Genomic DNA, 22,858 nt, shown 5'->3' with positions numbered 1-22,858 from the left:
GCACACACACCGACACAGTTACACGGTAAATCCCTCAAAGTAACACAGTGAAACGCATTCCCACAAACACAGTATCAGTAATTGCGTCCTCAAGGTCAAACACCTTGTTTGTAGCGTCCTTCATCATGCTCGTCGTCCTCTACAGGCCCTAATGTTATTCGTAGGCAATAGAGCGAAATCCACACTTTTCTTCAGAGCAAGATCAGCTTCAAAATAATGTTTCTATATTTTTTTTAACAAACGCCATACATGGATCATTGCTATTTGTAGTGAAAAGCATGCAGAAAATCATAATATTAAACCATCCATTAATTTTAACTCTAAAAGCAACAATTAAAACATTGGTTTGACTCTAGGAGGGCCGTCGTCATAGAAACGCTAATTCGGAACGCGAACGGCTCACCTGTGGTTGAGAGCCTGTGGCGCCCCCTGCCTCAACGGGGAGAAAGAGCGTTTGTGTAATTAGGGTGAAAACACAAACGTAGGCTGCTGTGACCCAGCCAGTTCGCCACCCGTTGTAGGGCATGGTGATTCAACGTCGGGGACGGGTAGGGATCCTCGACCTAACGCCTCCGCCACAGAACTCGCCCACCATTTATACCGGACTATTATCACTCCATGAAGGAGATAAGGGTGAGGACAGCAGAGTTCAGCTTGTCAACATGGATCACCAAAAGGACAGGGAGTACGATTTTGGGAGATAGATTTCCAGAGCACAGTGCATACGCGCTTATTAATCGCATTCATGCAAGATCTATGGTGGGAAAGAAGGATACTTGCAGGCCCCTGTGTCTCAGTCGCAGCCATGGATGGTTCCACAGGGTCAGATGTGACATCGACTGGAAACCTAAGGCCTCGGAGAAGAAAGACAGGAGAAGAAGATCTAAAAGAGAAATCATAAAGCATGGATACATTATTACAACATACGTGACCTTGCTTGTGTTTTACTGCTTTCTGCAGTGCTCATCACATCGGAGACGAACAATCAGTGTTTAATTGAAGCCAGGTAACAATTATGTCTAGATTCGGGTTCTCAAAGTTTTGACAGCTGAGGGCCAATTTAGGATTCCAAATTTTGACTGAGGGCTGCCAAAGGGAAATAAATTAGGCGGGAAACGCTGTCAGCATACCAGTGGTGAAAAAAAACATTACACCGTGGACCTCTGGTAGTGAGGTCAAGTGAGATGTAAATCACGAAACTGAGGTTCGTCCTTTTCAAAGTAATGTACAGTCGGATTAAAACTAACAAATGTAACAGGATTTAATTGAATGCTAGAGTCGACTTTCTCTTTATATTTAAAGAGCCCAAAAAAAAGAATCTGAGTCTGCAAATAATGCATGATTGCATAATTATTTCAGTGGGTTCACATTTGGATAAAATCCACACAGAATTAGGAAAGACAGCTGGATTGTGAAACACAAGGGGGTGGCGTGGGTTTGTTTGTTCTTGTGTTTGCCGATTGTATTTGCGTGTGTTCCTTTGAACCAAACACAGGTTTCTATAAAGGTATAGCAGCGCCTCCGGGCTACACAGGGACACAGGTCGGACTGCTGCAGCAGAAGACGTAGCCTCAGAGAGAGCCTTCCTCCCGTTCGACTACCTGTTCCACGCTCTTCCCGGGATGGTGTCCTGTCGCGGGCGCGCGGTCGTGCTGGCCTGCTTCGTCTGTGTTTCACTCCGAGGTCTTTTAGCCCAGCCAGTGAACGCCACAGCGGAGCCCAGCCCAGAGACCAGTGCCAAGGTGAGAGGGATTCATAACCTGAACGCCAAAGTCTGCCATTCGCTCTCCTCTGGTGATGTTGTGCACAGGCCAAATCTGACTTAAATAATCTATTGTGTAGCCTACTATGCTAATCTATTCGTATGTTCACATCTGGTAAAAATCCACCCGGAAATATGAAATACACCGATTTTGTATTTTTGTGTTTCTTTGTGAGTGTGTTTGTTCATTTGCATTTGTTCCCTCGATTCGGACTATGTCAATTTCTATGTAACAGAAATAATAACGCAGGGGCCCCAGGCTTCACTGAGAGACAGGGCAGAGTGCTGCAGCATCAGAGAGATTGTTCAATTATTAATGAAATATGTAAACAAATGTATAACCTGCCTATATAGGGAGGTACCTATAGGTATGTTAAAAGGTAGCTTTTAGGAGCTTCTTTGAACACTGGGAGCAACATTGCACTGTTGCCCAATGGCCAAGGCTTTGTTGTGGTAGTAATTGCGTTGTGATAATTGTGTTGCGGAGTGCCGTTGTGCGCTCTTTGATGCAAGCTGTGGCAGAGCATAATTTTCTTTTGCATACGAGGCGGCCCGCGAAAGGTCCCGATGACAATTCAGGGTACCCCTGTCCTAGGACACCATGGTGTCCTGCGCCTGTAGACCAACACACACACTCACACTCTCTGTCATTCCACTGTTCTCCCAGCAGCTTGTCCGCGGGCCCAGCGACGCTCTGAGCCCCGGCGAGGCGGAGTTCATCCGTCAGAGGAAGGAGGTGGTGCTGGCGTCCCTTGGTAGACTAAACATCAGCAGCACAGCGGTGAGTTACATAAGTGGACCACACCAACCGTTTACCCTCCATTTAATGCCATGGGCAGACCATCAAATTCGGTCCAATGTGTCACTGAAGAGAGGAAGAGGAGAGATAGACTTCTCTGCGTATTCTGTCCCCCTTCCCACCACTACCACTTCCGCTCCCTCCCGTTAACAGTGTACTGACTGTCCCCTGTTGGCGGTCACAGTGTTTACTGGCTACGTTAGCTTCTATGAACAACCCCTCCGTCCTTCCTGGCCTGGACTGACTATCCTACTGTTTACAGTATTACTGTTTACATATTTAATACTGGTTTTCTTTAGACATTATCCTTACTGCTATACTGTTTAAATTATTAATATGCTTGCACTAGTCCTTTTTTTGTCTATATTTAATGCAAAGCATATCTTATATATTTTATATATTTTACCATCTATATTATCCATGTGGATATTTTATTTTCTAAACAAGGGTTAATGAGATATAAACGCATTACAGTAGATTAAGACAAAATGTAGAACGCAATTTAGGCATTTTTTGTACTCAATGTTTTTTTATGATTTGAGCGATTCTCCTTTTCTCCCCCCCCCCCCCCCCTCCTCCAGGACTCGGTGCCCCACATCGCCCTGCTGGGCTCTGGGGGGGGGCAGAGGGCAGCTGTGGCTCTCCTGGGGTCTCTCCAGCAGATGGGGCAGGACGACCTGCTGGACACCCTGCTCTACATTGGAGGAGTGTCTGGGTCCACATGGTAAAAAAAAAAATATTTTTTTTTCTTTTTTTTTATTATTATGTCAATATTAATTTCAACAAAAAATATATAAGTAAAGATGGTACCTACCCGGGACTTTGCTTAGAACTGTACTATCGTCAATATAGACTGCTGATATTTGCCTGACGCTTGCTTGTCTATTACCATAGAGTGGCTGCTCAGCGTGAATATTTTAACATGAGGGTTCGACTTAAAGAAATGGTCTGGCTACGTCTAATGTCTTAGTAGAAGAATCACTATAATTCTTCCTGGATCACACTGATGGCTCCCTGGTTCCTAAGCTGATTTGCAAGCTAATTCAACCTCTCGTGAAGCTGCATCAGCAATTCAACAATTTTACTAGTTTGTCAGAGAATAATTGTAGTTTGAGGAAAACATCTGGAGTTTTATCAGGCCCATAACAAGCAGCGATCGACCGATGGACTTTAGGAATGCAGCCGTAGTGTCTCCAAGCAGCAAAGAGAAAAGCATGAGGCCTCTTATTGGCCGGCAGTTCCAAAAAAGCACTTTGTTCCCTCCTCTGGGTCCTCTTGGGGCCTGTACCTCTGCTTATGTATTTCTTTACTGCTCTATTTATAGAGCACTTTGCAAAAACAAGCTACCAAGTGCTTTACAAAGACGTACAGAAATTGAATGTGAAAAATTTGACAGTGATTATGACAAGCGAGATAAAAGCCTTTTAACGAATCGGGTAACCAGCGTAGAGATGCTATACTAGGCTTAAATTATTTTAATGTATTTTGCAAGCAGTCTTGCTGCTGCATTTTGAACAGGTGGAATATTGGAGAGGTTTTGTTGAGTGAGGCTGTGTTGATTGAGACAGGAACGCAGGGAGTTACAGTAGGGGGGGGTCCCCTAGAATGATATCGTAAAGGACTATAAGTCGTGTCGTCTCAGGGCTATTAACCACTCTAAAACAGGACTGAAATGTAGTGAAGAGCCTGTTGACATTCATTTGAAAAATGACAGTAGCTAGATGCTTAGTAGTGCCAGACTTAAGTGCTCGCAGGGTGCAAGGAGTTTAATGGCAAAGGTCAGCAATTACAATGCAATTATGCAATTACCCCTCCTTTTCAAACACTCACTAACAGCTTGGACCTGATTAAAGAGATGTATCCACCGAAGGTTCAGTAATAAGCGGTGCAGGTTTTGTGGTGTCGCTGATTATATTCGAGGTGGGCTCTAGAATCATGTTTATATTGAGCTATATAGGTTAAAGGCAGAGATAGCTCTGTGCTCTAATTGATTAACATTGACAGTGTGGCTGCAGTAAACAACAGAACAGATCTATGAAGTAGATGAGTGTGTGGCCGGTTATTGAGTACCACTGGGATGCCAGAATACACTGAGCCTCAGTGGAGTGACAACATGGAGCCAGTGGTGTGTGTGTGTGTGTGTGTGTGTGTGTGTGTGTGTGTGTCTGTGTTCACGTGTGAGTCTCCGAGGACCATGGCATTACTGCACAGTGATCCTCCGTGGAGTGTCAACATGGAGCCTGTGTTGTGTGTGCGTGTATGTGTGTTTATGTGTGTGTTGATGTGTGTGTCTCCTAGGACCATGGCGTTGCTGTACAGTGATCCTCAGTGGAGTGTCAACAAGGTGTTTTCCAGTCAGGGGGTCCACGGAGATATACCTTGGTGGAGCCCAGTTAATTTAATAGTTCCTGGGCCTTATTGGTGGCTAAAGACCAAATCCAAAGATGAGGACTTCTCCCTGTCAGAGGTCTGGGGTGTGCTGACCTCTTATCTCTTCATGAAACATGTAAGGTTTATCTGTAGCCATGCTGATGTCATACAGAGCTCACATTCTGTTTCTTTCTGCAGGTCAGTCTAGCCTTGATGAAAGGCACTCCTAAAACTTAAAAACGATCGATGCTAGGGGAGGGAGTTTTAGTTAATGACAAAGTAAGGAGAGGGACTGATGGAAACCGTTTTCAAGAGATGAAAAGATGAAACGCAAAAGCATCTTCTCCTTTTGAGAAAGACCTTCTGAGAAAATCGCAAAACCTCCAACCAAATTCGTCAATAGCGAATAAAGCAAAAGACTACTTCATTAACGTCATCTGTTTGGCTGGAGACAGGCCAAGGCCATACGTACATATGTTCGGTGTGTCTTTATGATTCCAACAAGGCGGTGTAGTGTAACCATAGGGAGAGCGGGGCAGCGGGGTTGTTTCATGGGTACTTTGGGATTGGCTCAGATCGTTTCACGTAATGTGTCTCGGGGCAACCTTGGCCCCTGCCCCAGGCTTTGGTTTGAGTCTATGTTCTTGTTGTGTCATGTGTTTTTTCGTATGTACATGATACTGTTTGCGATTCGTGATGGCTTTGTCGTGATGAATGCTAATATCTGATATAAAGTGTTGTTTTTATTATGATCTGGGTTACTATTGTTGTATAGTAATATCGATAGCCTCATAGCATGAATGCCTAAGTCATATTTTGGCCAAATTGTGATAACCTAACTCTACTCTCCTAACGCTGCTGATTCACAGTGCCTCATTGGCTATATCCTAAGCCAATCTATAATCACTATCTGTCATCTGTTTGACTTTGGCATATTTTACGCTAAATCTAACCTGAACCATAAAATATAACTTAAGCAATTATGCTATGAGGCTAATGATGTTATGTTTAAGGAGATGCATTTATAGTGGAAAAATAAGCAGTGAATTAAGATCCATTTTAAGTGTAGCAAATAGTCGGACTGTGTGGACACAGATAATCGTTATCCTTTTGACACGACCCTGAACTCTCATAATACAGCCTCAGGCACCAAGAACAAACCCAAACATTCATGTCTGTCCATTGAGAGTGTGTCTGGTGTCGCATAGATGGATCAACGTCTCCTGTCAGCCGAGGCCAGTCGAGACAGCACCAACCCATACCCTGTCTACAGCGCCATAGAGAAGGAGTGCTTCAATACGAACACAACAGACGGTTGGACCACACACACACACACACACATACACTCACACAAACACAGGCATGCACACAGTCACACACCAACGCATAAAAGCACACATTAATACAAACTTGGATTTATTTAAGGAAATGGATTTTCATTTGTAACCCTCTCTCTCTCTCTCTCTCTCTCTCTCTCTCTCTCTCTCTCTCTCTCTCTCTCTCTCTCTCTCTCTCTCTCTCTCTCCCTCTCTCTCTCTCTCTCTCTCTCTCTCTCTCTCTCTCTCTCTCTCTCTCTCTCTCTCTCTCTCTCGCTCTCTCTCTCTCTCTCAGCTGTGTGGTTTGAGTTTACCCCTCATGAGGCAGGCTTCCCAGAGTTGGGTCACTTTGTTTCGACTGCCTACTTGGGCAGCGGTTTCGAGGGAGGGGAGCTCAAGGAACGGAAGCCAGAGATGGATATGGTTCAACTGCTAGGTTATTTTCCTGGTTAATATAAACATGAAAACACGTCCTTCCTGTTTCATGTTTGTTTTCTAATTCCACAACACTTTCCCCTGTGTGTGTGTGTGTGTGTGTGTGTGTATGGGGGGGATGTTTGTCTGGGTGGGTATGTCTGTGTTTTTTCGTGTGTGTGTTTGTGTGTGTGCTTGTTTGTGTTTGTGTGTGTGTGTGTGTGTGTGTGTGTGTGTGTGTGTGTTTGTGTGTGTGTGCATGTGTATGTGTGGGTGGGTGTATGCGTGCATTGTAATGTTGTTCTGCAGGTATTGTGGGTTCTGCTTTGGCAAATGAGGACAGCATTGCAGAGATTGCGCCTCCTTGGATGAATAAGTTAACAGCTGGTAATTCATTCAAAACCATTCATAAGGCCTTGATATGGTAGACCTCAGCAGTGTCATCCTAAAAAGACGGAATCTCATCACCGAGGAACTCTTTACTCTTTTAAGAATGGTCACCACATTGATCACTGCTATTGACTTTGCAGAACTACTGAATGCCTTTTTAATGTCCAGGATCCAACAAGTCAAAGATGTAGGCAGGTTGGCCAACGCCTTCAAGCTGGTTTCTAGATAGTTTTTAGTTTGGCTACTAAAACTACTGTTTGATTATGAGTTAGCTACCCTGGAGCGGTACTTGAGTGATCTCCGCTCTCCGTTTGCGTTGGGCGACCCCAATGATTCTAGCTGTAAGTTGCCCTCAGGTCTTCCAGCCTACCTCTTCATCTCTTCAGATACGCCCTGGGCTCTGGCACAGACATGCCTCCACATTTAGATACGACGGTGCTCATTGTGTCGTGCTCCATGATTTGCATTCGGCTACACACGTTCAATAAGTGAGCTTCATGTTGTTTTCATCTGCAGTGTGCCCTGTACTGTTTCTTTTGGCTTTGCAGGTACAGCCCTGAAGGACCATCTGCGTATTTATTTCACGTTGACTATTCTGGTGGATATGCTCGATTCTGGAATCACAAATGTCACGGATTTGGCTAAACTGGAAGAGCTGCAGAAAAGGGTTTCTGGTCAGGGACTTTCATTGGTTTAATTTAAATAATAACAAATCCTGTACAATGTTGCCTCATTGGTAAATATCAACTAGAAGTAGGCGTATATGTTGCTTATGAGACCCTCTTCACCCCCCCCCCCCTCCTTAGATAAGCATCTCGAGGTGGTGCCTCTGCACAACTTGACCAAAGAGAAGCAGGTTGAAGAGTTGCAGCGCAGGAACCTGGCGCTGGTTGAAATCGTCCAGACCTGGGTCAAGGAATTGGACAATGGGGTACATAAAGTTGCAGGTCAGTCAGTGACAGTCTTCCTTCAGGATACACAGCCTGATACAGAACAGCACAGGCCTGCGTCATTGATGCGGTCACGTGATGCGCATGCGTGTTACTTCCACTTTGTTGTAATCAGGGCCGCCAACGAATCTCTGTCTGTGTGAGAATCATTCTAGGATAGAGACTTCATGGAAGAAATGTCAACATGACCAGAACATTGTTATCATCAGATAGGCTTACTTTAAGTAGTTTTGCACACACTTTAACCAAAGCAGCTGGACAGAGAATAGTGAAAAGGAATCAGAGAAAATAAGGATATGTGTTTATTTTTTTGTAGTAAGCATTGGTGTAAAGAGTAGACTGTAGATGTATCACATTTAAAGGGCTTTCTAAATTCAATGCATTTTTTCGTTTCTTGAACAAAGGGTTTCATTCTTTTGAGTTAGAGTTTTAAAATGTTATTGATAACCACCCCCTTTTCTAGAAAATAGGATCATGTGATCGTTACAGTACACCATGAATTCAGTGCCAAGCGTTGAGCTTAAGTGTTGAATTCATCCTGTTTTGCAGTTACTGAGTTGATGGAAGTGGTTCTCCCATTGCTGATCAAATGGCAGTGGGGAACAACAGAAAACTTTGTTTACGGGGTCAAAGGTCAGACAGCTCAACGCTTTTTAGCCAATATATTATTATTATTTTTTGGTCATTACATATTGTTTTAAACCAATGAAGTACAAATTGATCTTCAAAGAAGTGAAAGAATACTATCCAAGTAGTCGATTTTACTAGAGTCGGATGTTGAAGAAATCTTAAGGAGAAAGTCTTTCTTTCCTGGTTGCCGGGCAGATTCGGAGGTCCCTGATTGTCTCCAGTCAAGGGTGTTAAACCTGATCGACGCGGGCATCTCCATCAACTTGCCGTACGAATCCTTCTTGGGGAAGAAGAGAGACGTAGACCTCCTCATAGCACCAGAGTTCAGTGCCGGGGAAATGTTTGAGGTGAACGGCCGGCCGTATACTCCCACACACTTTCTGCCTTCATGAAACCAATCAGTATTGCCCTGTGCCCTGAAGCAAAACACATTCAAATTCTGTTTGCCATTTAAAACGATATGATCTAGATTCATTTCCTAGATTCCTAATGGGCGAGGAATTAAAATCAACCAAGACCAAACACAGATTTTCACAAGTGTGATACTATGAAATCTATTGCCGATACTATCGCAGGAGATGGTGTCGTTCTGGAGTCTATCAGAAACACTGATTGCACAACTGATACTGATGCAACTGAATCACTCTTCTTTTGTTTGGTTCTACCAAATGGGAATACTTTTTTTTAATCTTGAAATGACTTCATACACTTGATGTCATCACCAATAATAACCATGATCTCTGCACCATACCTTTGGCCCCAGACTCTGACCCTTGCCAGGGACTATGCAGCTGCAGTTGGGAAGCCCTTCCCAGTGATAGACGAGCAGGTCCTGCTAGACAAAGACTGGCCCAAGGACTTCTACGTGTTCCCGGGGGAGAATGACCAACCCACCATCATATTCATGCCTCTTTTCAACAGGATCAACTGCAAAGGTCTAGCGGTCACTATGTCTCATATCGATGTTCATGGTTGCCCCATAATATCTGTTAGTTGGCTTGTTTACGCCCTGTGGCCGAAGGAAATACCAAATGTTAACGTTCAAAACTTTAGATTTATGTATCTTTACGCTGATCTTTGGGGTGTTTCTTCTCCAAAGAAAATCAAAGGTTGGCCCAGAAAAGGAAGGACCTACAAAATGTCATAACAATTAAAAAAAATTACTACATACACAAAATTGTAATCATAATAATAAAGTAAAGAATTACGACAATTCTGACATTCTTGACAAATTAAATAATTACAATATGGTAACTCAACAGAAAGATGATCATGGCATAGTTACAGATATAACACTGGTGGATGTTATACATGTGTCCTATTCAACTTTACGACGCGTGAGTGAAATGGTTCGTTGGGCGTGAACGACACTGTGCACCTCTTACCTCCGCACAGATGAGGCCGAGGTCAAGGCCAGGATGGTGGAGTACAGCACCTTCCAGAGGCCCTTCAGCGCGGAGAAGATCGCCGCCCTGCAGGAGATAGCGCGCGACAACATGAGGAACAACAAGGACGCCGTCGTGAGGGAGATCCAGAACGCTTCCACGCGCAGGCAGGGCCGCAGGTACTGTGTGTGTATGTGTGCGTTTGTGTGTGTTTCTATGTGTGTTTGTATGCGCGTGTTTGTAAGGATGTTCGTATGTTTGCGTGGATGGTTGTGTGTGTGTGTGTATTTGAGAGTGTGTGTGTGTGTGTTTGTGTTCGTGTGCGTGTGCGTTCGTGTGTGTGTGTGTGTCTTTAGCCTTGGAACAAGACGAGGTCATGATTGATTTGCTCCTAGCATACAGTGAAATAGACTCAAACTACCACACTAACAGGGTTCTTTCTATTTATTTTCCAGGAACGGGACAGACTCTGCTCTCTAAAGTATGGCTGTACGTTAGCATCAACGTGGCTGACACTGTCCTCCTTCGGTTTGACACCAGAGATCTCTTTGATGGCTTTGACATTATTATTAATTTGTGCAACTGTTGGAAGGAAGACTAGCTGGTGTCAGGAATCAGTCAATGGATAACCTTATAATAAAACACACACACACACACACACACACACACACACACACACACACACACACACACACACACACACACACACACACACACACACACACACACACACACACACACACACACACACACACACACACACACACACTCAGACTATTATGACTAATATCCTCCACATTGTATAATACAATGCTTTCCTCACCCAACGTTCCAGAGCTTTCTGTTTCCCAGCTACCAAGTCACAGATAATATTCACCATGCAGAAATGATGAAGGTCAGCCTCAAATAAATTTGTTTGACTCCAATCAATAATCAGTTGAATCAGATCTCCGTACCTTATTATAAGGTTATCTGCCAACATTGTAGCTACCACCATGCTTGTATGTTTAAAAACAACACGTAGCGTTTCAATTCATAATGCATCATTTTTAACTTTAGCATTTGCATTTAGTATTCCCACTCCCTGCTCGGTCCGCTCAGTATTGTTCGTGGTCTTGAGGGATTCTGTTTTAGACACATGTGTGCTCACAACAATAAAGGTGCAGTGCATATTGTACGTCACGTGTCATGATGCCTTCGTTGTGATACATACGGTGTGGCTCAACACTTCCTGTTGACTGCAGATGAAAACCACCTGGGACCCTCAACAAACTACAGGGGGGGGGGGTATGTATTGGCCGTCATGAAAAAAAAAAATAGGGGTAACACTGTCGTTTTTTATTGGTCGTCATGAAAAGAAACATAAGGGAAATAATAGAAATACACACATACATTTTAATGTCATGTATCCTCTTTATTGATGATTGATTTTTGTGTATTGTCATCGCCTCAGTGGTGCAGTGGAGTGCACTCTGCCTAACCTACTGGAGACCATGGCTAAAATGCTGTGGGAAACACAATATCTTTTATTTCAAACGTAATGCTATCATGTCTATTGCACTGTCATGTATAACCACAGACATATTTAATTTACAAATCTCAGTTGGAAGTGGAGAGAGCTGGGAGCTATCCCCCTGGAGACTGGGGTGCAAGTCCGGTTGATGTCCTCTGTTGGAAAACTCTAATCTCTATTTCATGCGAATTATAGAGTCAAGTATAACCATTGTGTTGGCTTTATTCTCTGTCTTTATGGTGCATTGATAAGTTCGGAGGTTAACACTCTAAACAGCTCAGGTTCGGATCCCCGCAAAATCGTTGACCAGGGTGCCACTGTCGTTTTTTATTGGTCAACATGGAAAAAACATGCGGGGTAACACTGTCGTTTTTTATCGGCCGTCATGAAATAAACGTAAGGGTACTTACGTTTACTGTCGATATTTATCAAATAAAACATAGGGGGCAACACTGTCGTTTTTTATTGGTCGTCATAAAAAAAACCATAAGGGGTAACACTGTCGTTTTTTAACGGTCGTCATGAAAAAAAAGTAAACATAAGGGGTAACACTGTCGTTTTTTATTGGCCGTCATGAAAAAAAACATAAGGGGTTTTCGATATTTATCAATTAAAACATAAGGGGTAACACTGTCGTTTTTTATTGGCCGTCATAAAAAAAAAAATTAAGGGGTAACACTGTCGTTTTCTTTTTGGTCAACATGGAAAAAACATGAGGGGTAACTCTGTCGTTTTTTATCGGCCGTCATGAAATAAACGTAAAGGGGTAACACTGTCGATATCTATCAAATAAAACATAGGGGGTAACACTGTTGTTCTTCTTTGGTCATCATGAAAAAACCGCAAGGGTTAACACTGTCGTTTTTTGTTGGTCGTCATGAAAAAAAACATAAGGGGTAACACTGTAGTTTTTTATTGGCCGTCATGAAAAAAAACATAAGGGGTAACACTGTCGTTTTTTATTGGCCGTCATGAAAAAAAACATAAGGGGTAACACTGTCGTTTTTTATTGGTCGTCATTAAAAAAAACATAAGGGGTAACACTGTCGTTTTTTATTGATCGTCATGAAAAAAAACATAAGGGGTAACACTGTCGTTTTTTATTGGTCGTCATGAAAAAAAACATAAGGGGAAACACTGTCGTTTTTTATTGATCGTCATGAAAAAAAACATAAGGGGTAACACTGTCGTTTTTTATTGGCCGTCATGAAAAAAAACATAAGGGGTAACACTGTCGTTTATTATTGGTCAACATGAAAAAAAACATAAGGGGTAACACTGTCGTTTTTTATTGGCCGTCATGAAAAAAAACATAAGGGTTAACACTGTCGTTTTTTATTGGCCATCATGAAAAAAAACATAAGGGAAATAATAGAAATACACACATACATTTTAATGTCATGTATATCCTCTTTATTGATGATTGATTATGGTGTATTGTCATCGCCTCAGTGGTGCAGTGGAGTGCACTCTGCCTATCCCCCTGGAGACCGGGATTCAAGTCCGGTTGATGTCTTCTGTTGGAAGACTCTTATCTCTATTCCATGCGAATTATAGAGTCAAGTATAACCATTGTGTTGGCTTCACTCTCTGTCTTGATGGTGCATTGATAAGTTCGGAGGTTAAAACTCTAAACAGCTCAGGTTCGAATCCCCGTAAAAACGTCGACCGGGGTGCCACTGTTGTTTATTATTGGTCAACATGGAAAAAACATGAGGGGTAACACTGTCGATATTTATCAAATAAAACATAGGGGGTAACACTGTTGTTCTTCTTTGGTCGTCATGAAAAAAACCGCAAGGGGTAACACTGTCGTTCTTTATTGGTCGTCATGAAAAAAACCATAGGGGGTAACACTGTAGTTTTTATTGTTCGTCATGAAAAAAAACATAAGGGGTAACACTGTCGTTTTTTATTGGTCGTCATGAAAAAAAACATAAGGGGTAACACTGTCGTTCTTTATTGGCTGTCATGAAAAAAAAATTAAGGGGTAACACTGTCGTTTTTTATTGGCCGTCATGAAAAAAAACATAAGGGGTAACACTGTCGTTTTTTATTGGCCGTCATGAAAAAAAACATAAGGGGTAACACTGTCGTTTTTTATTGGCCGTCATGAAAAAAAACATAAGGGGTAACACTGTCGTTTTTTATTGGTCGTCATTAAAAAAAACATAAGGGGTAACACTGTCGTTTTTTATTGATCGTCATGAAAAAAAACATAAGGGGTAACACTGTCGTTTTTTATTGGTCGTCATGAAAAAAAACATAAGGGGAAACACTGTCGTTTTTTATTGATCGTCATGAAAAAAAACATAAGGGGTATCACTGTTGTTTTTTATTGGCCGTCATGAAAAAGAACATAAGGGGTAACACTGTTGTTTTTTATTGGCCGTCATGAAAAAAAACATAAGGGGTAACACTGTCGTTTTTTATTGGCCGTCATGAAAAAAAACATAAGGGGTAACACTGTCGTTTTTTATTGGTCGTCATTAAAAAAAACATAAGGGGTAACACTGTCGTTTTTTATTGATCGTCATGAAAAAAAACATAAGGGGTAACACTGTCGTTTTTTATTGGTCGTCATGAAAAAAACCATAAGGGGTAACACTGTCGTTTTTTATTGATCGTCATGAAAAAAAACATAAGGGGTATCACTGTTGTTTTTTATTGGCCGTCATGAAAAAGAACATAAGGGGTAACACTGTTGTTTTTTATTGGCCGTCATGAAAAAGAACATAAGGGGTAACACTGTTGTTTTTTATTGGCCGTCATGAAAAAGAACATAAGGGGTAACACTGTTGTTTTTTATTTGCCGTCATGAAAAAGAACATAAGGGGTAACACTGTCGTTTTTTATTGGCCGTCATGAAAAAAAACATAAGGGGTAACACTGTTGTTTTTTATTGGCCGTCATGAAAAAAGACATACGGGGTAACACTGTCGTTTTTACTGGTCGTCATGAAAAAAAACATAAGGGGTAACACTGTCGTTTTTTATTGGTCGTCATGAAAAAAACCATAAGGGGTGACACTGTCGTTTTTTATTGGTCGTCATGAAAAAAACATGAGGGGTAACACTGTCGATATTTATCAAATAAAACATAGGGGGTAACACTGTTGTTCTTCTTTGGTCGTCATGAAAAAAACCGCAAGGGGTAACACTGTCGTTTTTTATTGGTCGTCATGAAAAAAACCTTAAGGGGTAACACTGTAGTTTTTATTGGTCGTCATGAAAAAAAACATAAGGGGTAACACTGTCGTTTTTTATTGGTCGTCATGAAAAAACCATAAGGATTAACACTGTAGTTCTTTATTGGCCATCATGAAAAAAAAGATAAGGGGTAACACTGTTGTTCTTTATTGGCCGTCATGAAAAAAGACATAAGGGGTAACACTGTCGTTTTTTATTGGTCGTCATGAAAAAAAAGTAAACATAAGGGGTAACACTGTCATTTTTTATTGGCCGTCATGAAAAAAAACATAAGGGGTTTTCGATATTTATCAATTAAAACATAAGGGGTAACACTGTCGTTTTTTATTGGCCGTCATAAAAAAAAACATAAGGGGTAACACTATCGTTTTCTTTTTGGTCAACATGGAAAAAACATGAGGGGTAACTCTGTCGTTTTTTATCGGCCGTCATGAAATAAACGTAAAGGGGTAACACTGTCGATATCTATCGAATAAAACATAGGGGGTAACACTGTTGTTCTTCTTTGGTCATCATGAAAAAACCGCAAGGGTTAGCACTGTCGTTTTTTGTTGGTCGTCATGAAAAAAAACATAAGAGGTAACACTGTCGTTTTTTACTGGTCGTCATGAAAAAAAACGTAAGGGGTAACACTGTCGTTTTTTATTGGTCGTCATGAAAAAAAACCTAAGGGGTAACACTGTTGTTTTTTATTGGCCGTCATGAAAAAAAACATAAGGGGTAACACTGTCGTTTTTTATTGGCCGTCATGAAAAAAAACATGAGGGGTAACACTGTTGTTTTTCATTGGCCGTCATGAAAAAAGACATACGGGGTAACGCTGTCGTTTTTTACTGGTCGTCATGAAAAAAAACGTAAGGGGTAACACTGTCGTTTTTTATTGGTCGTCATGAAAAAAAACATAAGGGGTAACACTGTCGTTTTTTATTGGTCATCATGAAAAAAAACATAAGGGGTAACACTGTCGTTTTTTATTGGTCGTCATGAAAAAAAACGTAAGGGGTAACACTGTAGTGTTTTATTGGCCGTCATGAAAAAAAACATAAGGGAAATAATAGAAATACACACATACATTTTAATGTCATGTATATCATCTTTATTGATGATTGATTATGGTGTATTGTCATCGCCTCAGTGGTGCAGTGCAGTGCACTCTGCCTATCCCCCTGGAGACCGGGGTTCAAGTCCGGTTGATGTCATCTGTTGGAAGACTCTTATCTCTATTTCATGCAAATTATACAGTCAAGTATAACCATTTTGTTGGCTTCATTCTGTGTCTTGATGGTGCATTGATAAGTTCGGAGGTTAACACTCTAAACACCTCAGGTTCGGATCCCCGTAAAAACGTCAACTGGCGTGCCACTGTCGTTTATTATAGGTCAACATGGAAAAAACATGAGGGGTAACACTGTCGATATTTATCAAATAAAACATAGGGGGTAACACTGTTGTTCTTCTTTGGTCGTCATGAAAAAAACCGCAAGGGGTAACACTGTCGTTTTTTATTGGTCGTCATGAAAAAAACCATAAGGGGTAACACTGTAGTTTTTATTGGTCGTCATGAAAAAAAACATAAGGGGTAACACTGTCGTTTTTTATTGGTCGTCATGAAAAAAAACATAAGGATTAACACTGTAGTTTTTTATTGGCCGTCATGAAAAAAAACATAAGGGGTAACACTGTTCTTTATTGGCCGTCATGAAAAAAAACATAAGGGGTAACACTGTCGTTTTTTATTGGTCGTCATGAAAAAAAAGTAAACATAAGGGGTAACACTGTCGTTTTTTATTGGCCGTCATGAAAAAAAACATAAGGGGTTTTCGATATTTATCAATTAAAACATAAGGGGTAACACTGTCGTTTTTTATTGGCCGTCATAAAAAAAAACATAAGGGGTAACACTATCGTTTTCTTTTTGGTCAACATGGAAAAAACATGAGGGGTAACTCTGTCGTTTTTTATCGGCCGTCATGAAATAAACGTAAAGGGGTAACACTGTCGATATCTATCAAATAAAACATAGGGGGTAACACTGTTGTTCTTCTTTGGTCATCATGAAAAAACCGCAAGGGTTAACACTGTCGTTTTTTGTTGGTCGTCATGAAAAAAAACATAAGAGGTAACACTGTCGTTTTTTACTGGTCGTCATGAAAAAAAACGTAAGGGGTAACACTGTCGTTTTTTATTGGTCGTCATGAAAAAAAACATAAGGGGTAACACTGTCGTTTTTTATTGGTCATCATGAAAAAAAACATAAGGGGTAACACTGTCGTTTTTTATTGGTCGTCATGAAAAAAAACGTAAGGGGTAACACTGTAGTGTTTTATTGGCCGTCATGAAAAAAAACATAAGGGAAATAATAGAAATACACACATACATTTTAATGTCATGTATATCATCTTTAATGATGATTGATTATGGTGTATTGTTATCGCCTCAGTGGTGCAGTGCAGTGCACTCTGCCTATCCCCCTGGAGACCGGGGTTCAAGTCCGGTTGATGTCATCTGTTGGAAGACTCTTATCTCTATTTCATGCAAATTATAAAGTCAAGTATAACCATTTTGTTGGCTTCATTCTGTGTCTTGATGGTGCATTGATAAGTTCGGAGGTTAACACTCTAAACAGCTCAGGTTCGGATCCCCGTAAAAACGTCAACTGGCGTGCCACTGTCGTTTATTATAGGTCAACATGGAAAAAACATGAGGGGTAACACTGTCGATATTTATCAAATAAAACATAGGGGGTAACACTGTTGTTCTTCTTTGGTCGTCATGAAAAAAACCGCAAGGGGTAACACTGTCGTTTTTTATTGGTCGTCATGAAAAAAACCATAAGGGGTAACACTGTAGTTTTTATTGGTCGTCATGAAGAAAAACATAAGGGGTAACACTGTCGTTTTTTATTGGTCGTCATGAAAAAAAACATAAGGATTAACGCTGTAGTTTTTTATTGGCCATCATGAAAAAAAACATAAGGGGTAACACTGTTCTTTATTGGCCGTCATGAAAAAAAACATAAGGGGTAACACTGTCGTTTTTTATTGGTCGTCATGAAAAAAAAGTAAACATAAGGGGTAACACTGTCGTTTTTTATTGGCCGTCATGAAAAAAAACATAAGGGGTTTTCGATATTTATCAATTAAAACATAAGGGGTAACACTGTCGTTTTTTATTGGCCGTCATAAAAAAAAACATAAGGGGTAACACTATCGTTTTCTTTTTGGTCAACATGGAAAAAACATGAGGGGTAACTCTGTCGTTTTTTATCGGCCGTCATGAAATAAACGTAAAGGGGTAACACTGTCGATATCTATCAAATAAAACATAGGGGGTAACACTGTTGTTCTTCTTTGGTCATCATGAAAAAACCGCAAGGGTTAACACTGTCGTTTTTTGTTGGTCGTCATGAAAAAAAACATAAGGGGTAACACTGTCGTTTTTTATTGGCCGTCATGAAAAAAACCATAAGGGGTAACACTGTTGTTTTTTATTGGTCATTATGAAAAAAAACATAAGGGGTAACACTGTCGTTTTTTATTGGTCGTCACTAAAAAAAACATAAGGGAAATAATAGAAATACACACATACATTTTAATGTCATGTATATCCTCTTTATTGATGATTAATTATGGTGTATTGTTATCGCCTCAGTGGTGCAGTGGAGTGCACTCTGCCTATCCCCTTGGAGACTGGGGTTCAAGTCCGGTTGATGTCATCTGTTGGAAGACTCTTATCTCTATTTCATGCAAATTATAAAGTCAAGTATAAACATTTTGTTGGCTTTATTCTCTGTCTTGATGGTGCATTGATAAGTTCGGAGGTTAAAACTCTAAACAGCTCAGGTTCGGATCCCCGTAAAAACGTCAACTGGCGTGCCACTGTCGTTTATTATTGGTCAACATGGAAAAAACATGAGGGGTAACACTGTCGATATTTATCAAATAAAACATAGGGGGTAACACTGTTGTTCTTCTTTGGTCGTCATGAAAAAAACCGCAAGGGGTAACACTGTCTTTTTTTTATTGGTCGTCATGAAAAAAACCATAAGGGGTAACACTGTAAACTCTAAACAGCTCAGGTTCGGATCCCCGTAAAAACGTCGACCCGGGGTGCCACTGTCATTTATTATTGGTCAACATGGAAAAAACATGAGGGGTAACACTGTCGATATTTATCAAATAAAACATAGGGGGTAACACTGTTGTTCTTCTTTGGTCGTCATGAAAAAAACCGCGAGGGGTAACACTGTCGTTTTTTATTGGTCGTCATGAAAAAAACCATAAGGGGTAACACTGTAGTTTTTATTGGTCGTCATGAAAAAAAACATAAGGGGTAACACTGTCGTTTTTTATTGGTCGTCATGAAAAAAACCATAAGGGGTAACACTATAGTTTTTATTGGTCGTCATGAAAAAAAACATAAGGGGTAACACTGTCGTTTTTTTATTGGTCGTCATGAAAAAAAACATAAGGGGTAACACTGTCGTTTTTTATTGGTCGTCATTAAAAAAAACATAAGGGGTAACACTGTCGTTTTTTATTGGTCGTCATGAAAAAAAACATAAGGGGTAACACTGTCGTTTTTTATTGGCCGTCATGAAAAAAAACATAAGGGGTAACACTGTCGTTTTTTATTGGTCGTCATTAAAAAAAACATAAGGGGTAACACTGTCGTTTTTTATTGGTCGTCATGAAAAAAAACATAAGGGGTAACACTGTCGTTTTTTATTGGTCGTCATGAAAAAAAACATAAGGGGTAACACTGTTGTTTTTTATTGGCCGTCATGAAAAAAAACATATGGGGTAACACTGTCGTTTTTTATTGGTCGTCATGAAAAAAAACGTAAGGGGTAACACTGTCGTTTTATATTGGCCGTCATGAAAAAAAACATAAGGGGTAACACTGTCGTTTTATATTGGCCGTCATGAAAAAAAACATAAGGGGTAACACTATTCTGGGGTAGCTGTGGAGTGTTTGTGTTGTCGTTTTTTATTGGTCGTCATGAAAAAAAACATAAGGGGTAACACTGTCGTTTTTTATTGGTCGTCATGAAAAAAAACATAAGGGGTAACACTGTCGTTTTTTATTGGTCGTCATGAAAAAAACATAAGGGGTAACACTGTTGTTTTTTCTATTGGTCGTCATGAAAAAAACCATAAGGGGTAACACCCCTTATGTGTTACCCCTTATGGGGTAACACCCCCGGACGTGCCTTGAACACCCCATGCGACGTCCGGACAACCACATGGCAGGTCTTGTAGACCCGTGTGTCCCCGTGCACGCCACCTCCCCCCGTGCACGCCACCGGGGGCCACCTCCAGGGGCCCCCCCTCCTTTCCACCTGCCAGGTCGGGGCGGAGAAGGGTGACTATGCTGCCGGTGTCCAATAGGGCCTGTGTGTCCGTATTCATGACCCGTGCGGGGATGGTAGGGCTCCCGGTCGTCCCCGGCGCCCAACAGGTCGCCAGCAGGCAGGGCCGACTCGTCCCCTCGCCTGCGTAAGCCGACGGCATCGACACATCCCGGTCTCCCGGGCAATAGCGGGCTATGTGGCCGGCCTGGCCACACTCATAACACCGCCTCCCCTCGCGGCTCCCCTGAGCCCGGATTGGCGAGTCGGGTGGTGGAGCCGGGGCCCCGGTCGGGGGTCCCCGTCGGTCTCGGCGGGTCTCGGCTGGTCGCGGGCTGGTCCCGGTGCTGGTGCTTAGCTGCTGGGCCACCTGCCAGTTCTCCAGCTGCTTCACGGGGTCATCCACCGTGTCGGGATGTTGGTGGGCCAGTACTCTCCGGGCGCCCAGCGGTAGCTGCCGGATGGTGTTGTCGATCAGGACCCGGTCGATAGGACTGGGCCCCTCTCCCGTCGCCAGCCACCTTTTCGCCAGGCGCGCGTGCTGGGCGATCTGCGTCCGTACTGCCCCCCGGACGTCAAATCGGCAGTCGTGGAAGCGCTGGGCGCGGGCCGCGAGGTTGTGGCCGTAGTAGGCCAGGGTCGCCTGCTTGAGGGCGGGGTACTGTCGGGCCGTCTCGGCTGGCAGGTCTTGGCTCGCCTGTTGTGTGGGTCCGGTGAGGAACGGTGCAACGATGTGGGCCCACTGATCCTCCGGCCGTGGTTCCGTCCGGGGTCTGCATGCTGGTTCGGTGGCTCGTCTACCGTGGGGTTGTAGTCGGGGCTTTGACTGCCTGCATTCTCCACCATATGTACCCGGTACTCGTTGGTGCGGGTTCCAGGTATGAATGAGTCGAATAGTCAGAGTTCAAGCTGTACTCGGCATTTATTATCAGGAAAACCGGGGTATACAGGGTCCATAAACAAGATAGACTTAGGGTCTCCGTGAGCCCCTAATGTGTCGTCGTCTCGTGGGCTTCCGAGCCCTCCATTGTTCCCGGTCTCCTCTGTCTGTCCTCGTGGCCCTCTTAAGGTGGCTCCTGCTCCGTCCCACAGGTGTCCCCCAATCACGCTGACTGGGGAGAGAGCAGTGGTGCTCTCTGGCGCCAGTCGGTGGGTGGCGGCGGTATATGCCGTCCACCACCTCACCTTGGACCCGCCCGGGCCGAGGTTTATGGGGCGGGATGCCACAATATATATATACTAAAGAAAACAATATTTAATATACTATATATATATATATATTAGGGCTGGGGGTAAACGATTATTTATTAAACGATTATTCGGGCGATTATTTCATCGATTAGTCGACTAATCTAATGACTAATTGGATGGTTATCTATTTCTGTTGCTCGATTAATAAAAACCATAATGTATCTCAAATAAATACCAAAAAAATCTTAATAATATACTTTATTTAACAACAGTTTTGCACAGCAAAAAACCTTCTGCTTTACACAAAATAAAATAAATAAAATAGTTTCACTGTTATACAAAATGAAAGGCCAGCCGTGCTCAAATCTGCCAGTGTGAGTGTGGCCAGTCTGGCCAGGCCAGGCCAATTTGGCCACTTGGGAGAGGTGTGCTGCTACGGTACGGGCCGCTACGGTACAGATGCTAATGAGCCGACACACGCAGTCGCGCACACGCACGGCTACGCAACCTGAGCTGGATGACGTATAGTCCATGCGACGACCACGGACATAATAAAGGCGACGAGCCTTCTTTCCCATTAAATGGTAAACATTTATCCAAATAAGCAACAGAATCAGCAAAGTGCGAACTGTGTTCTCTGTGTTGTTGTCCATTGTCCTCGAAAATCGTCGACGGAGAAATTTGACGTCGACGAATTTTTGACGTCGACATCGACGCGTCGCTACAACTCTAATATATACATATATATATATATATATATATATATATATATATACATATATATATGTATATTAGGGATGGGCATGATTAATCGACGATCGACTAATTGATCGTTAAGAATTTCGTCGATTACGTACTTTTTTCATCGATTAAACTAATGCACTGCGCAATTAAACATTTTACCACACGGGGGCAATATTTAAATTTGCGGCTCCTCCCCCGCAATAAACATCCCGCTTTGAACGGTGAACTCTACGCCTAGCAGCTATAAAAAGCTATAAAAACTATAAAATGACTATTAAAGGGGTAGTTCGGAATTTTGGACATAGGGCCTGATTCCCAAGTGAGCATTGGTATTCTATATCACTGGAGACAGTTTTCAACACATTTCATACAGTCCTTCTTGTTGCAGAGTTTGCTCGTGCTAGGCTAGCGCAAGTCAACGGGCAATGCTAGCCTGCTATTAAAAACAGTCTTACCCACTCCACAGTACACCCGAGGTAAATCAATTATAACGACAGACTATAAATCTAAATGTCTGTTTATAGAATAATGTTAGAAATAAAACCAACCTTGCATTGCATTTTGAGGGAATTGCGGGGTCTCAGCAGCAGTGTTTATGTTCCTGTACGTAGGCTACGGCAGCGGCGGACTGATACCTAGGTTACCTGCAGCTGTCATTGCTACAAACGCAGAGTACAGTGAACGAAGGAATTCTATAAGCGTATTCAATTAACAAGATATGCCCACGTTTGGAGGAGTTTGCGATGCATCTGCTTTTGAAGACGATTATGAGGAATGTGTTGTATCCAACGAACCGTACATGTACGAGCCGGTGTTTTGATGTCCAAGCCAGCAG

At 42.2% G+C, this 22,858-nt stretch overlaps 2 protein-coding genes across 6 annotated transcripts in view; one reads left to right on the top strand and one right to left on the bottom strand.

Moving 5' to 3' along the window:
* LOC115559564 (cytosolic phospholipase A2 gamma) overlaps positions 1-2,533 on the bottom strand; it is a 13,361-nt gene extending 10,828 nt beyond the window's left edge. For 2 of the 4 annotated variants that reach the window (XM_030378427.1, XM_030378445.1), the window contains exons 1-2: positions 2,402-2,533; positions 404-883 (exon numbers count right to left, since the gene is read on the bottom strand). In XM_030378427.1, coding sequence (XP_030234287.1) covers positions 404-526 — 123 coding nt within the window. In that variant the 5' untranslated portion in view covers positions 527-883; positions 2,402-2,533. Of the gene's footprint in view, positions 1-103; positions 884-2,401 lie in introns of all 4 variants that reach the window. The other 2 variants (XM_030378454.1, XM_030378436.1) reach the window with 2 other exon arrangements.
* On the top strand, positions 1,505-10,764 carry LOC115559584 (cytosolic phospholipase A2 gamma). Of its 2 annotated transcripts, none has more exons than XM_030378486.1 (14): positions 1,505-1,742; positions 2,433-2,543; positions 3,143-3,285; positions 4,860-5,067; positions 6,140-6,245; positions 6,543-6,683; positions 6,971-7,048; positions 7,600-7,725; positions 7,858-7,998; positions 8,551-8,634; positions 8,827-8,978; positions 9,395-9,566; positions 10,027-10,195; positions 10,472-10,764. In XM_030378486.1, exons 1-14 carry the CDS (start codon positions 1,623-1,625, stop codon positions 10,494-10,496), a joined length of 1,776 nt encoding a protein of 591 aa, XP_030234346.1. In that variant the 5' UTR covers positions 1,505-1,622; the 3' UTR covers positions 10,497-10,764. The 2 variants fall into 2 exon arrangements, with proteins under 2 accessions (XP_030234346.1, XP_030234336.1); XM_030378476.1 differs by having other exon boundaries at positions 2,430-2,543.
* Positions 10,765-22,858: the final 12,094 nt, after the last annotated feature.

The sequence above is a fragment of the Gadus morhua genome, chromosome 2 (assembly GCF_902167405.1).
Source record: "Gadus morhua chromosome 2, gadMor3.0, whole genome shotgun sequence".
NCBI lineage: Eukaryota > Metazoa > Chordata > Actinopteri > Gadiformes > Gadidae > Gadus > Gadus morhua.
Note: the sequence above shows the minus strand (reverse complement) of the source record. Positions and strands in the feature narration are given on the sequence as shown.

Excerpts from the sequence above, each read along its gene's own strand:
- LOC115559584 (XM_030378476.1), top strand. The coding sequence starts at position 1,623 with ATGGTGTCCTGTCGCGGGCGCGCGGTCGTGCTGGCCTGCTTCGTCTGT. Across the intron at positions 6,246-6,542 it reads CAATACGAACACAACAGACG|CTGTGTGGTTTGAGTTTACC; the intron begins GTTGGACCACAC and ends TCTCTCTCTCAG. Across the intron at positions 7,049-7,599 it reads GATGAATAAGTTAACAGCTG|GTACAGCCCTGAAGGACCAT; the intron begins GTAATTCATTCA and ends TTGGCTTTGCAG.